The sequence below is a fragment of the Protobothrops mucrosquamatus genome, unplaced genomic scaffold (genome assembly GCF_001527695.2).
Source record: "Protobothrops mucrosquamatus isolate PMUCROS unplaced genomic scaffold, P.Mucros_1.0 scaffold78, whole genome shotgun sequence".
Classification (NCBI taxonomy): Eukaryota; Metazoa; Chordata; class Lepidosauria; order Squamata; family Viperidae; genus Protobothrops; species Protobothrops mucrosquamatus.
The window spans coordinates 1654720-1669256 of NW_015386455.1; the positions used below are offsets into that span (position 1 = coordinate 1654720).

At 38.2% G+C, this 14537-nt stretch overlaps 1 protein-coding gene across 1 annotated transcript in view; it reads left to right on the forward strand.

Annotated features, from left to right (window-relative positions):
• Positions 1 to 837: 837 nt before the first annotated feature.
• The window catches only part of ITSN2 (intersectin 2), a gene marked incomplete in the record, with an annotated part of 76320 nt that continues 62620 nt past the window's right edge, over positions 838 to 14537 (forward strand). Inside the window, 2 exon segments of the mRNA XM_015812315.1 lie at positions 838 to 926; positions 14509 to 14537. Of these exon segments, the coding sequence (XP_015667801.1) occupies positions 14530 to 14537 (8 nt within the window).

A 14537-nucleotide genomic window follows, 5' to 3' on the forward strand; every position in this document is an offset into this window, starting at 1 on the left:
GGGAAAAAAATATCTTGCAAAGTTGGAATGGATTGAACTTTTTAGTCCCACCCAGTCTGCCATTATCACTGCAGCCACACCCACCCAATGGGCCACGCCCACCCGGCACCCAACAATACATGAGTGGGTTTTGGGTTGCAGTTTGGGCACTCAGTCTCTAAAAGGTTTGCCATCACTGCTATAGTGCAGAGGGATAAATTTTCTTCGGTTCTTCCGGGGCAATTAAGGAGCACTCGAGGCTGCGAGGCAAAATCCACGGGCACTAACAACTCAGTGTTGGGAAAGTATAGCAGCGAACAAAAAAGCACCATCACCTCTTCATTTCTTTCGAGCTCGAAAGATTAAAGATTAAATGATTAATGTTTCGATTAGTCTCTACTGGGCTTCCAGTTGAGCGGAACGACGGGAGAGTTTCGCTACATAATCGCGATTGGCCAGCAGAGGGGCTAAACCTCCGTTTGCCACCCACAGAAAGGAGAACAGTGGTACCTCACACACTGTTTTGGCGCACACAGAGAACGTGCACTTTCGGCCATTTTTGCCCACTTAGGGCAAACTAAACCGATAACCCAAAAAAACAAACAGCTGACTGCGTTGCAAGGCATATTATCCTTTCAGCAATCGATTCAAGAAAATTCGGGAAGAGCCATTCCATTGGTGATCTGCTGGCTCTCCGAAACTGCGCGCGGGTGCCTAGCCCAGGCGCGCAGGGAAGTCCTACTCCCGCTTGTTCCCGCTTATGTGTATAGCAGCTGGCCCTGACGCCATGTTCCGGTTTTGACGCAACGGCGGTAACAGCCGCAGCAGCACAGCCCCAGGAGGAGGAGGAGGAGGAGGAGAAGGAGGAAGTGCAAGCGCAAGCCAGAGGAAGGAGGCAGTCCACCAGCTCTCTCGGAAGAGGAAGGTGCTGACAAGCGGCGCAACAGGTAGGCGCAGGTGCTTTTGCTCCAGGCCTATCGCCAAAATCTGCCAGATGGCTGCGCCAGGCCGACCCGCAGTCGGGGAGACGATCGAGGTCGGGAGTTATCGGGGAATGCTGCCTTGAATCCCTTTGCGTGGGGGGGACGGGGAGGAGGAGATAGGCGGGCCCTTTGCTCGTTGCGTTTGTGGGAAGTGCGGTGGAAACATCGGGGAGAAGGCGGGTTGGGCTCTGAAGCGCTGCGGCGGGCACGCTGGTTGAGGATGCGGGTTCAGGCAAGAGGCATCAGAGAGGGAGGGGTGGCCGGCGGGCTGAGAGAGGATGTGGGGAAGCGTTCGGAGCCCTGGGCAAGGGCAGAGAGTCTTACCAGCTGCGGCGGTGCTTTGCGAGCCCACTGTAAAGAGTCTTGGGCGGGACTTGTTCCCGGGACTCGGGAGTGCGAGAGCGCCAGGCCATTGGGAGTCGCCATTAAGCGCAACCAGTCGGCCCCTTCCGCTGCATCTGTCAAGCTAGGAGCCAAAGGCATCCCGGTGCTCCTGCCGTTAGTCCTCGGGGCCTCCGGCTGCTTTTGGTCCAAAGGGCTTCGGCTTGCACGTGCACACTTTTTGCTAATGACTTCGTTTTGTGTTAGTTCTCTAGTTGGATAGCTTGCAGAAGGTGAAAGGCAAAATAAATGCAGGACAAGCTTTGTGTGTTGCCTTGCCTTGCCAATCAAAATGACTTGGGGATACAAATAGTTAAAGTGGCCAGGGCTTTAAAACAAAAATAAAGGTAGAACTTTAGCTTATTTTTAAACATTCATTGTTAAATAGCAAGGCTTTTCTTATGTTTGCATGTTTTAAAGCTGCTGGATATCTATCACTTAATGTGTTTTTTGCAGTGTTCCTGTAACTTGCATGTATTGCTTTTATTCTTAAAATTTGTAAAAATGATTTCTTTATGAAATTACCCATGTATAAATTATATCCATGCGCAAATGCATGTACTTTAAATACTTATCTATGTTTCTATAGAAACCATGCTTTTCATAGTAGTATTATAACTTGGATAATGATATTAAATAGGTGAATGCATTTGTATAACTAACCAAAGAAAACTGTATATTCATATGGATAACTGAGGAATAAGAGTTAATATGCCAGTGTATAAATATATGTATGTACTATAGACAGCAAGACTTTTAACTCTTAATTACTAGGATATAATGGAGCAAAGAAGTTGTTTTATATTCAAGATTAGCAATAGTATTTGTACTACTGTCAGTTTGGCCTATATTCTGTTATTAAAAATAAAGAAGTTCCTCCTTTGGAGTAACTAACATTAATCATGACTATTGTTTGGCAAAAATTGAGGGTGTGGTGAAAAAGAATAAGATGAGTGAAATCCATTTTCTCTCTCTCTTGTTTAAAGTAATCAATACAGAGCACACACTTTTCCCATATCCTAGCAATATTCAGAATGAAAGCATACTTAAAAATAATGAGGATGACTTGAAACAAACTTTTAAAACATATTGAGGTGAAATGAAAATATTGCAATCATTTTTATTTTAACATTGTCATATTTTTTCAATATCTTATTTCTTGTATTCTAAGAAGTGCAGTTGGATTAAAAATGTTTTTGAAGAGTAAAACTATTTAAAGGACGTCTTAGGAAACATACATGACATTGAAAGAAGCTATTTAGAGTACATACTAATCATGTTAATGTTTGCTCAGGAACCAGTTCTGCTGTGTTCTGAGAGGCTTACTTGTTAGGCTTAACCTCTTTTTTGAATTACTAGGAATATTGTGAACCTCATTGTGCTGTTTGTGAATTTTTATATAAAAATAAAATTATGTTATTTATATAAAATACTTTTGCATGAGAACTTTCTGAAAAACTAAATATATAATATATTTTAGTTATTAATTTAGTTATTAACTTCTTGAGATTAGTATTCTAATCTCTAGAATAGTAGGATTTTCCAAAGAGTAATCATCTAGCGTGCCCTAGGAAGAGTGGGAGAGTCATCTGTGAGTTCACATTCTATCACTGCCAAGCTACTAATAAACTCATTGTTACAGATACATTATAAAGTAGAACTATAGTAAAAAAAATAAATCCCTGTGTTATTGCCAAGATATCCAAGCACACTAGGGGTGAAGAATAGCAAATGAACCCATCTCTATATGTATGAAAACATTCTACACAAATTATGCAATGAGGCAGCCAAATAGAAAATAGATTCTTCCCATTTCAAATGCTATGGTGCAATCAGAATTGTGACATACATAGGATGTTGAAGTTTGTCACTTGTTCCAAACATTTTATTTGTGCAAAAAAAATGAAATGGAGCTCAATGAAGCTTAATTATGCCTTTGTATATTATTCACCCCAAATTAGTTTTAACTTATCCCATATTAGGCTTGCAATATAAGAAAAGTGTCTTCATTGCTTAAATTAAGTGTCAAACCAAACATAATTTTATTGCTTATAGAGCAGATATTTTTAGAAATGTAGGTGGATGGTTTTAAGTGACCCAAATTTATTGTGAGAGAGTCCTTAATTCATTTTATTATAATCAGATATTGTTGATGTGAGTGTATTCTTTATATATACCAGTGTTTCTCACCCTTGACAGCTTTGAATTGTGAGGAATTCTGGGAGTTGAAGTCCACATATCTTAAAGCTGCCAAGGCTGAGAAACACTGGTCTATATAATTTGAATGTCATCTTAAAAAAAACTCTTTTCTCTACCTATAGATATTTGATGAAAGGTAGCATTTTCCTTTTATACTAAGGACAGCCTCAAAATGTGTAAAATCTATTAAGGCTTTGTCACCTATTATGTTGGAAGGAAATCTGACTTCCCTCCAACATAACTTGCAATGACTAAGGATGGAGACAATAGTTGCAGGATAGAGATTAACAATGAAGATAACGAAGTTCATGTTGATGCAGTTTTCTGATGGATTTGAGGATTGGCAAGAGTACTGTAAATATCTGCTCTATAGCACTTCTGGCCAGATGTTTAAAAGATGCAGAGGTGATTTTTTTTTTGCCTTTGAAGATAGATGTGTTGAAAGTATACTGAAAGATTTAGATAGCAGATCAAGCAGGAAAGGTGGCATTGGGCGTCTGGACTGTCAACCCTGCCAGGTAGAACAGGTTGAACTAGTTGCTGTGCATTTATTGTATCTTTCAGAGCTACTTGTGGGTCTGGGAAAATTTCTTTCCTGGATATACAGGAATTCAAAGCTTATAGATTATGTATATGGAGAATAATTGGCTCTTTTTGCAACCCAGCTTGTTTGTCATGATAATCATTTTAAACTTTAGATAAATATGAACGTCTAGGACGCAAGCACCACTACCTTCAGCTGACAAAGCCATATTCAGAGAAAAACTCAGAAGTGGTCAGTAGCTTTTAAAATAAACGAGAACTCTATATGCTTTTTCAATAACCTTAATTCTTAAGAATATTTTTCTAAATCAACTCACAGAGAAACTCAAGGATTCGTCAACATGGCAAAGTCTTAATCCATTGCTGGCCTCTCAGTGACAAAGAATGATTTCAACAAAAAATATTTTTATGGGAGTTGGGTAACTTCCATAGAAGGTAGTTTAGACTGAAGAAACAGTACCAGAAACTTAAGAATCGCTTAGGTATCTGGTACTGGTTGTTCAGTCTACACTTTTGTTATTAAGGAGGGAGTGAATTCCTTCTTAATAACAAAGTTGAATTGTAGGGAGGAGATTCCCTTGTATGTATGTAGGATTTGGACATACAGTGGATATAAAAAGTCTACACACCCTATTAAAATGAAGGGGTCCTTGATGCTTTCTGAGTTTGGTTGCTTTGTTGCAAATGTTTCATTACATTCATTACTATCAGTAGTTAACATCATTCAGTGGTGATGACATTATCTAATTTGGGTAATGAAATACCTGCAAGAAAACAACCAAGCTCAGAGAGCACTAAGGACTCCTCATTTCAACCCTGAGCTACAAATACTAACTGATATTTGGGGGGGGAGGAATATCAGTAAGAAACTAGAATGTGGCTATATACGTGATCATATCCTCTTATAAGTAGGGATGCGACTGTTCAACATTAACCAATCACATTCAAACTGATATTAAACAGTCATTTCACAGCTGCCATCAACTAAAATGACTGATCAAGTTCATATAAGGTTCAGCTGTCCTAGTTGGATTTACTCAGTTGCCTCTTACAGCAAAGGCCAGGGTCTGCAAAGAGTTTACAAAGCATCAAAGATATCTATCTCATTGTTGGAAATTATCAGTCTGGAGAAGGGTACAAATTTTTTTCCAAGGCATTGGATATACTATGGAACAGAGTGAAGACAGTCATCAACAAGTAAGAGAAAATACGGCACACCAGTGATACTACCAAGAAGTGGATGTCCCTTCAAAATTGATGAAAGAACTAGAAGAAAACAAGTCCAACAGGCCCACAGCAATATTAAAGGAGCTGCAGGAATTTCTGGCAAGTACTGGATGTGTACTACACGTGACAACAATCTTCCATATTCTTCATATGTCTGGGCTATGTGGTAGGGTGGCAAGATGGAAACATTTTTGTACAAAGAAAAACGTCCAAGCCCAGCTACATTTTGCAAAAACCTACATCAGGTCTGACAAAGCATGTGGGAAATGTGTTACGGTCTGATGAAACCAAGATTGAATTTTTGGCTATAATTCCAAAAAATATATTTGGTTCAAAAACAACACTGTGCATCACCAAAGTGAGGATGGTGGTGGCAGCTTTATTTGTCTGTTTGATGAAGAGGAATTTCACCTTTCACAATTTCATCTTTCAATATTGTACTTTTTTATTATTCCCCCCCCCAAAGATTTCAGTTGTTTTTCAGTTTGTTTGTTTTTCAGTTTCAGTTTGTTTTTCAGTTGTATTGAGCAGCTTATGTTACATTAAATATTAAACACATACTATATATGCTATATTAAGAGAGCCAGTTTGGCCCAGTGCTTAAGGCACAAGGCTAGAAAGCAGAAGATCATAAGTTCAAGTCCCCATCTTAGCCATGAAGGCCAGTTGGGTGGCTTTGGGCCAGTCACACTCTTTCTCAGCCCAACCTACCTCACAGGGTGGTTGTGTGGGAAATAGGAGGAAGGTGTGGTAGATATGTTTGCTGCCTTGAATTATTTGTAAAAATCATAAAAGTGGGGAAGCAATTAATAGTTGGACAAAAATTCCAAATCCAGTCTGAACATTTGGCTGACTTCAATAATAATAATAAGAAACTAAAGTGCTTTGGGAGTATAGAATTCAAACAGACATCTGCTGCTTAACACGGCAGAGTTAACAATTGTCTATGAAAAAAAAGCCTGGATAGTGGACATGGCAGTACCTGGAAACAGAAGAATAGAAGAGAAGGAACTGGAGAATAAAACAAAGTACAAAGACCTGCAAAAAGAAATAGCACGACTGTAGGGGGAAAAAGCAAAGGTGCCACTAACAATAGGTGCCTTCGGTGGAATCCCAAAACAACTGGAGCACCACTTGAATACCATTGGCATTGACAAATTCACCATCAGTCAATTGCAAAAGGTAGCTTTCCTTGGAATAGCTTACATTCTGCGACACCTGTAACACCATCAAACATCCAATCTACCTATCCCAGGTCCTTGGGAAGGACTCGATAGGTGGATAAAAATGCCAAATCCAGTCTGAACATCTAGCTGACTATGCGACAAACCATAGTAAGGTGGGAAAAAATCTGAAATGATTTAACTTAGTCTGATTATTTTTTACATCTCAAAAACCTGGAATTTTAACAGGGGTATGTAGACTTTCTATATCCACTGTAAGTTCTAGATATAGTAGGGAGGAAAGACTGGGCTGGTCACAGGAAACCAGACATGAAGTGTATTGTCTCACAAGTACAAGCAGAGCAGGAAACTTCTGACTCCACCCAGCTGAGATTATTGTCACCCAATGAGTAAATCGACATTGTTTAAGCATCTTCCTTCTTTCTTTAAAGAAACATTATTTAAATGAAGTACCATTTGAATTTCTCAGTAAATAAGCTAATTTATGTTTAAATCTAGAAAGTTTTGAATGACTCTCCTCTTGCTGATAGAGACAGGTCTTTTCAATCTAATAGTGGACACTATTTTCAGGAAGAACTTGATTCAGGAAATGCTGGTTTTGCATTAAATGTGCTGGGGAAAAAATATTATTTCTTATCCATCTAGTGGGGTGGGCAGATACCTCCTGGGAGTGTAATGGGCTGTGAGAATAACTTGAGGAATAGGAGAAAGAGCTGCAACCAAGACAACAGTCAAATAAGAGGAATCCGAGTCCGAAGCAGTAATTTGAGAAAATATCTAGGACTTAACCCTTCCTAGTTTTGTTGTAAATAAAGGCAGGGAGGTGGGAGGCACTTTCATACTTGCAAGATTCTGTTAATGTAACCCTGTAATAAAAGCAGTTTTAGTATTCATGACTTTGGTTTCCAAGTCTGGTTTATCTTGAAGGGCTGACATCAGTCTTGTAAGCCTGATAGTTGGCTTGGTTGCAACTCTTCCTCATGTTTCCCACAGCCCATTATAGGGAGAGGCAGTCCTCCCAAGTAACCTGGTCCCGTCCACGTAGGGCTTCAAAAGTAATAATTAGCAACTTGAATTGTACCTGAGAGAAAACTGGGAGCCAGTGCAGCTTGCACAACAGGAATATAATGTAGGCCAACTAGGGGTGCCCAATGCTGCAAGCACCAATTCATGCTGGACCAATTATAATTTCCAGGTGGTCTTCAAGAATAGCTTGCTGTAAAACGCATTGCAGTATTCCAAATGGGAAGTAACCCATGCATGAGTGACTCTGAGCAAGGTCTCCCAGTCCAGGAAAGGACACAATTGGTTCACAAGATGGATCAGTGCAAAGCCCCCCCCCCTCCATGGCTGTCACCTCTTCATAGAGGAATAAATGTATATCTAGGTAGACTCCAAACTTGTGCGTCAGCTCTGTCTAAGGGAGTGCCACCCCATCCAGACTCAGACATGGCAAATCATCAGACCCTGGAAGCCCCAAACCCAAAACCATTCTGTTTTGCCAGGGTTGAGTCAAAGTCGGTTTCTCATGATCTGGACCTTCGCAGCCTCCTAATAGCCTCACCTGCCCTACTAGGGGTGGGGATGTATAATTGGTATCATCAGTGTACTGATGACACCACACCCCATGCTGTCAAATGATCTCACCCAACTGTTGTATGTAAATGTTAAAGAGGAGAATAGAGAGACCCAAGCCCTGCAGGACCTCACATTGCAAAGGCCTAAGGCCCAAATTCTCCCTCCCAACGTGGAGAAAGAAGGAAAACTATAGCAAAACAGTGCCAGTACAAATCAAAATAACAAAGGCACAAGAAAGTTAAGGGGGCTCAGTAACTAATATATTCAAGTATATATTTAATACAAAGTCAAACTGTTTAAACTTTACCAGTTTTCCACTACTTGTGAAAAATAACTCACTGCACTGGAACTTTAAATATTTTGCTTCAATGGAATCTTCCAATCCTTTTTTTCAGTAGGAATTAAATCTTGATCATGTGGATTACTTTCGGTTCTATTTTTCCTTTCTATTTGTCTCAATTCTTTTTTTTCTCCTACCATTCATTCTTATTGCATTTTTTCTCATGTGTCTCAGTCTGAAGTAATTATTTCATTGCTTCATTAGGGTTAAGGTTGAACAAGAAATAAAAAAAACACCTTACAACTTTTTGCAATAAAAACTTTTCACAATCAAAAATAAATTTTCTTTTCTTTTTTTAATGAAAAAGGTAAACTTAGTTTTGCATAATTCTTGTAATCTAGGTTTTATTTTTGACTCTGATACTCTCATTTTTTTCCTGTTCCATATGTATTTTAGGGTATTATTTGTTTTTTACAGCAGCCATTGTAGAAAATGCTAACTTTGTTGGTTTATCCACGCAGAACAGAAGTGAGCTCTGACAATGAGCCAACTTTGGGCATATACGCGGAGCCAGAGATCATGCTCCAGGCTTTCTTCTCTGCTTAATTGGATAAACATACATCTGACTAGTCTGGACGCTCTCTACTGCAAAAGCATGGGCAGGGCAAAACTTGTATTTGGAAAAAGTAGTTTAAAATAGAACTTTAAAATTGGATCAATTTAATAGCTAAGTGCTGATGATGATGACACAAAGGCAACACCATGAAGGCATGGCATAAACAAATCTATTACAGGGAAGTTCATGACACCATTCAGACACTAGAGCAGTGATGGCGAACCTTTTAGAGACCGAGTGCCCAAACTGCAACCCAAAACCCACTTATGTATAGTTGGGTGCTGGGTGGGCATGGCCCATTGGGTAGGCGTGGCTGCGGTGGTAACGGCAGACTGGATGGGACTAAAAAGTTCAATCAATCAATTTCAACTTTGCGAGATCTTTTTTTTTCCCCACAAGAAGTTGAAATTGATTGATTGAACTTTTTTTTTTTTTTGCACACGGCGGCGGAGGCCTAAAGCAAAAAGGTTTTATAAAATCCAGCTGAAGGCCTAGGACTGGGGCGACGGCACGCGTGCCCACTGAGAGGGCTCTGCATGCCACCTGTGGCATGCGTGCCATAGGTTCGCCACCACGGCACTAGAGGATAAAACCACTAACTGGAAAAAGCAGGAACATTTCTCTTTATGGAAATTTTGGCTTGCTGAAACCACCAAAGCTTCTGCAAACAGTTCTGACTTCTCTAGGCTTATTTTTTTCTCTGAGATTTTCTGGCAATATTTGAGGGGTGGACAGAGAGCTCTTACACCATGGGATAATATTTTTATTTGGTTAAGAAGCTTGCCCAGAAAAAGTTGATCACTGATAAATTGTTGGTCTTTAGAAATTGTTCCAGGGTGCCTCTTGTTTTGATTATCTCAGCCCAATGATTTCAGTGGGTAGAAAATAGAAAAAGAAGAATAATTATTCAGAACTTAAATGACCACAGCTTGATTGACTTATTTTCTGAGAAATCAGCTTTTGTCCAAATTGGCACATGCCTGATCTACTATGTATCTCCTCACAAGCATGTTTATCACACCTGGATATCAGCAACATAGGCAGATTCAATAGTTTTGTTCTTTCTTCTAGCAGATGGATATTTTAACTTGTTTAGGATTGTGAAGGATGCATTAAATAAAGTATATGTCACTTTTACATCCAGAATGTAAAAAACGCCTTACATTTAACTTTACACTTCACTATTTTACAGGTATACAGATTTTTTGGGGAGGAAAGAGAGGGCAGGTACCCTCACCATTTCGAGATATGCCAGTAGCTTCATATTTATGCTGCCAAACTCTTTAACTTTGCTGATGGAACTGTCTCTCGAGAAGGCTGATTTAGCATTACAACCATTGCACAGGCTGGAATTGCCGATGTGTTGGAATAATAAGGGGAAAACACAGTTTTTATTGATTACTACTCCAATTTTTGGCCTCTCCTAGCCACATAGCAACTGTACGCATTCCCTGAATCTGATGTAAAATATTTCTGGGAATTGCAATCCAAATAATTAACTAAAGTTATTTAACTTAGTAAACAACTAAAGTTATTTGATCTCCGCAGGTAGTCTTCAATTTACAGTTACTTAGCAACAGTTCAAAATTACAATGGACATCCAAAAGCTGCTTACAATGGAATTTCAAAATCACAGTGGCTGTACCATCCTCAAACAGTTACATGATCACATTTTGGGCCCTTGGCAATTGGCTCACCTTGATGGCTGTTTTCCACGTCCCACGGTCACATCACCGTGATTTTTGTCATTTTGTTATTTTTGTCAATATGTTTATTTCCAGTTTTTAATAAAAAGCACCCATTAAGTAAAATGGATTTGCTCAACAACCACATTGTTTCTTTTTCTTTTTTTAATTTTTTTAATTAATTTTCTAATATTACATTTGCATATTTGAAAAGCAATGTGGCAGCTGAGTATAATAATTCCATTACATTTAAATATCATCAATACAAATCTCAAAGTATTACGACAACTAATTCCCTCTCTTTCCCCCTTAATGTATACTGTCTCATATTCAAACCAACATAACTCTTATTCTATCAATCAAACAGAAAATAATTTTCTAGCATTCATCAATAATCTTCAGTTTATATATATCTTAATTAATTTAACATTTCATCTTTTAGACAGCCAATGACCTAATAAATTTTTCTTAATTTTAATTTTCTATTAATGTTTTAAATTTAACGTTTAATCTTTTTCATTTCCAAATTTTAAATGACCCCAATTTCTATCACGGTTCCTCCACAGTCTAAAGTTTCAGATACGCCTCTGATCTATACATGATTCTCACCGTCTGCATCAACCAATTAATAATACTAAGCAATATTCTTATTTAGTAATTCTCCAGTATCTTAGAATCTCAAATTTAATAGCCAAGATTTCTTATATTTGCACATTTAGTATTTCCTCCTTTTTTTCCTCTTTATGTCTCGTATCTCATATTTGAGACTAATAATTTTTAACCTATTAGTATTTATAGCACAAACCAATATACAGATTTAATTATTAGTATTTTACTTCTAACTTTTACTTAACCAAAATTTTTCTTTGTCTTGACTCATAATAATGTCTTGAATTCAAATCTTAAATTGTTTTTAAACATTCAATCTTTTAGCCAATCAGTGACCTAATAAGCTTTTCCCTGTTTTAGTTTTCCCTTAATATTTAAATTTAATGCTTAATATTTATTTTTCCAGTTTTTTAATTAACCACAATTCCTTTATCACAATTCCTCACGCAATCTAATGTTTAAGATACACACCTTATATATAGATTCTTACCATCTGCCTTAACGAATTAATAAAACAATATAATATTCATATTTTAATATTAATACTTCTTGATGCTACATAACCAAAGTTTTCTTTATCTCAAATCGTTACAATATCTTTTATTCAGAATATATGTTTTATCTATTTGGGTATATTCTATTTTAAATCTCATGTATAAATCAGAACCCCAGTCCTTTTCAGTCTTATTCTAGCTTGCTTTCTTTGCCAAATCATCTTTCGTGTCTTTGCTTTTAAATCATCAAGCAGATCTCCTTGTGTTGTTGTGGCTATTGTTTGATATTGAAAAGACCATCCAATTGCCTTTTTTTTTAAGAGGACTAGCTGATCTAATAGATCGTCTCCTTGTTTTTCCATCTCGACGTGGTTGTCCCAAAGTGTTTATCTTCTCTTTCATCTGTTTTTCTTTTTGATCTTCAGGTTCCTTCTGATTCATAACAAAGTCATTTCCTTTTTCTCTATTATCAATTTCTTTTCTGTATCTTCCATTATCTGTATTTGTTGAGTGGTTGAATCTTCTATCATAGCATTTGATTGTTCCACTTTCTCTGTAGAATTCTGTATAGATGATTCTTTAGTTGAAGTCATAATCTGAGTTTGCATATCCAGGCTGCTTTCTTGTTTTTTCCTGCCTTTTCTTATTTCCTCACCAATTGTAAGTAAAGTTTGGACAATCGCTTTTAACATGCAAAGAGTTTGTTCCTGTTCTTCCTCTGTAGGAAAAGTCCATTCCTATTCTTCTTCCATTGTAGTATATTAAATTGAAAGCTTGTAGTCAAAAGGTCCACTAAATGAAGAGCAGAGCTGAGTTTCTTGCAGCTGATGTTTCAAGGTTGCTTATATCTTATCTATTTTCTAAGCCAGGGGTGTCAAACTGCTGGCCTGTGGGCCGGTTTCATCATACCAGAGCTGCGCCCACCCCATTGCCGGCAATGGCAAAAAAGCTCCGATACGTTGCACGATGTCACGTGATGTCGCGAGTTTGAGTGATGTCGCNTTTTCAGTTTTTTTCTTCTATTTTAAAAGAAAAAACCCATATCTTCAGTAAAAATAGCGAATAAAAATCAGAGAAAAATAAAGAATAAAAAATTACAAATCTTGTAATCCATCAATTTTAAAGAAGTAGCGTTCCAATTAGGATCCCAGTATTTTTTCAACATTTTAAGCTCCCCTGAGTAGTCAATCGCCACTGTTTCTGGAGGGAGGGCTGAATTCCTCCTTCCCTCTCCACAGGGGGGAAAGTACTTTAGCAGCTTGAATAGGTACAAAAAAGCAATTAGGATTTAAGAGAGGTAGATCTCACCCAATCCTTTCCACACTGCTTTGAAGTTGCCAGATGGTGAGTGTGGCTTCGGCTGTCTGCAGCCTAGTGACAAGCCATATTTCTATGGCCGGTCTTTCATCCGGTGATTTGGAGGGATCGCCAGCTTCAGCAGGAGAGCTACCAGGAGAGCTACCACTCTCCCACGATCCAGCGAGAGCCCCTCCTAGCTGGTCGCCTCTACGGGGTGACTTTCAACCCTTTTCAGGGTCCCCCAGCGATACAAAACTGGACGGGGAAGACAAGAGTCATCTTCCTAGCGTCCATGGCAGCCGCGTGGCAAACCGGAAGCTCAACAACCACTGCTGCAATTGCTTAATGAGCATCCAAAACATGTTGTAAAATTGGGTCTGGTCTCTTGGTGATACATATAATGACCACAACAACTTATGACTCTGGTTCAGGGCTCAATTACAAAAATAAGTTGAGGATTACCTGTATTCTTTCTTTTTCTTTACTATATTTAATTTCTTTTTTCCATATCCTTTTCATTCCTTTGAGATCCTTTAATTGAGATTTGACAGTTTTTGGTATGAAGATGTATTGATTCTCATTTAAGAGTATCCTTTTCTTAGCCCAAGCCACAGCAAGTGGCAAAATCTAATAACCATGACTGATCTCAAAAAAATTAAGCAAAGATAATATTTGGATGAGAGACCAACAGATAGTTCCAGATCTATGAATGCTAGATTGAGAAATTTTAAAAGGTGCTGGAAAAAGCAATGGCAAGTGGCTGAAAAAAAATATAATAATGACCAATCAACCTAACATCAATCCTGGGAAGATACTGGAAAGGATAATAAAAAACAGTTCTGTGAACATCTAGATACAAAGTTATAATTAGAAGCCAGCACAGGTTTGTTAAAAACAGATCATGCCAAACCAATCTTATTTCATTCTTTGACAAAGTGGCTAAATTAGTAGACCAGCGAAATGCTATGGATATAGTATACTTAGTCTTCAGTAAGGCATTCAACAAAGAAAACCACAACCTACTTCTTGGTAAGCTGGAAAAAAGTGGGATAGACAACATCACCAGAAGGATTTGTAACTGACTGACATGCCATACTCAATTAATAGTCCTTAATGGTACTACATCAACATGGAGAAAGTGAGCAGTGGGGTACCACAAGGCTTTCAAGAAGAGAAAGGACATATACCTAGTTAGCTTCAGAATCTATCTTAGTCTGGATTGTTCTGTTCATCTTTATTAGTCAATTTGAACTTGCTCAACAATTGGTATCACTTTTAATTTAAAATGTATTGTTTCCAGCTGCATGTTATACTTTGTAAGCTTTCTGCCAATCCTTTTTGGGCTACTCTTAATATAGACTTCTAATGTAGAAACTGGAGATGGGTTTTCCTTGCCCATTTGGTACTTCTGGGTTATTAATAATATTTTATTCAATGATTTTTTTTTGCAGATGGCTAAGAACTAACAAGTTATGTTCAA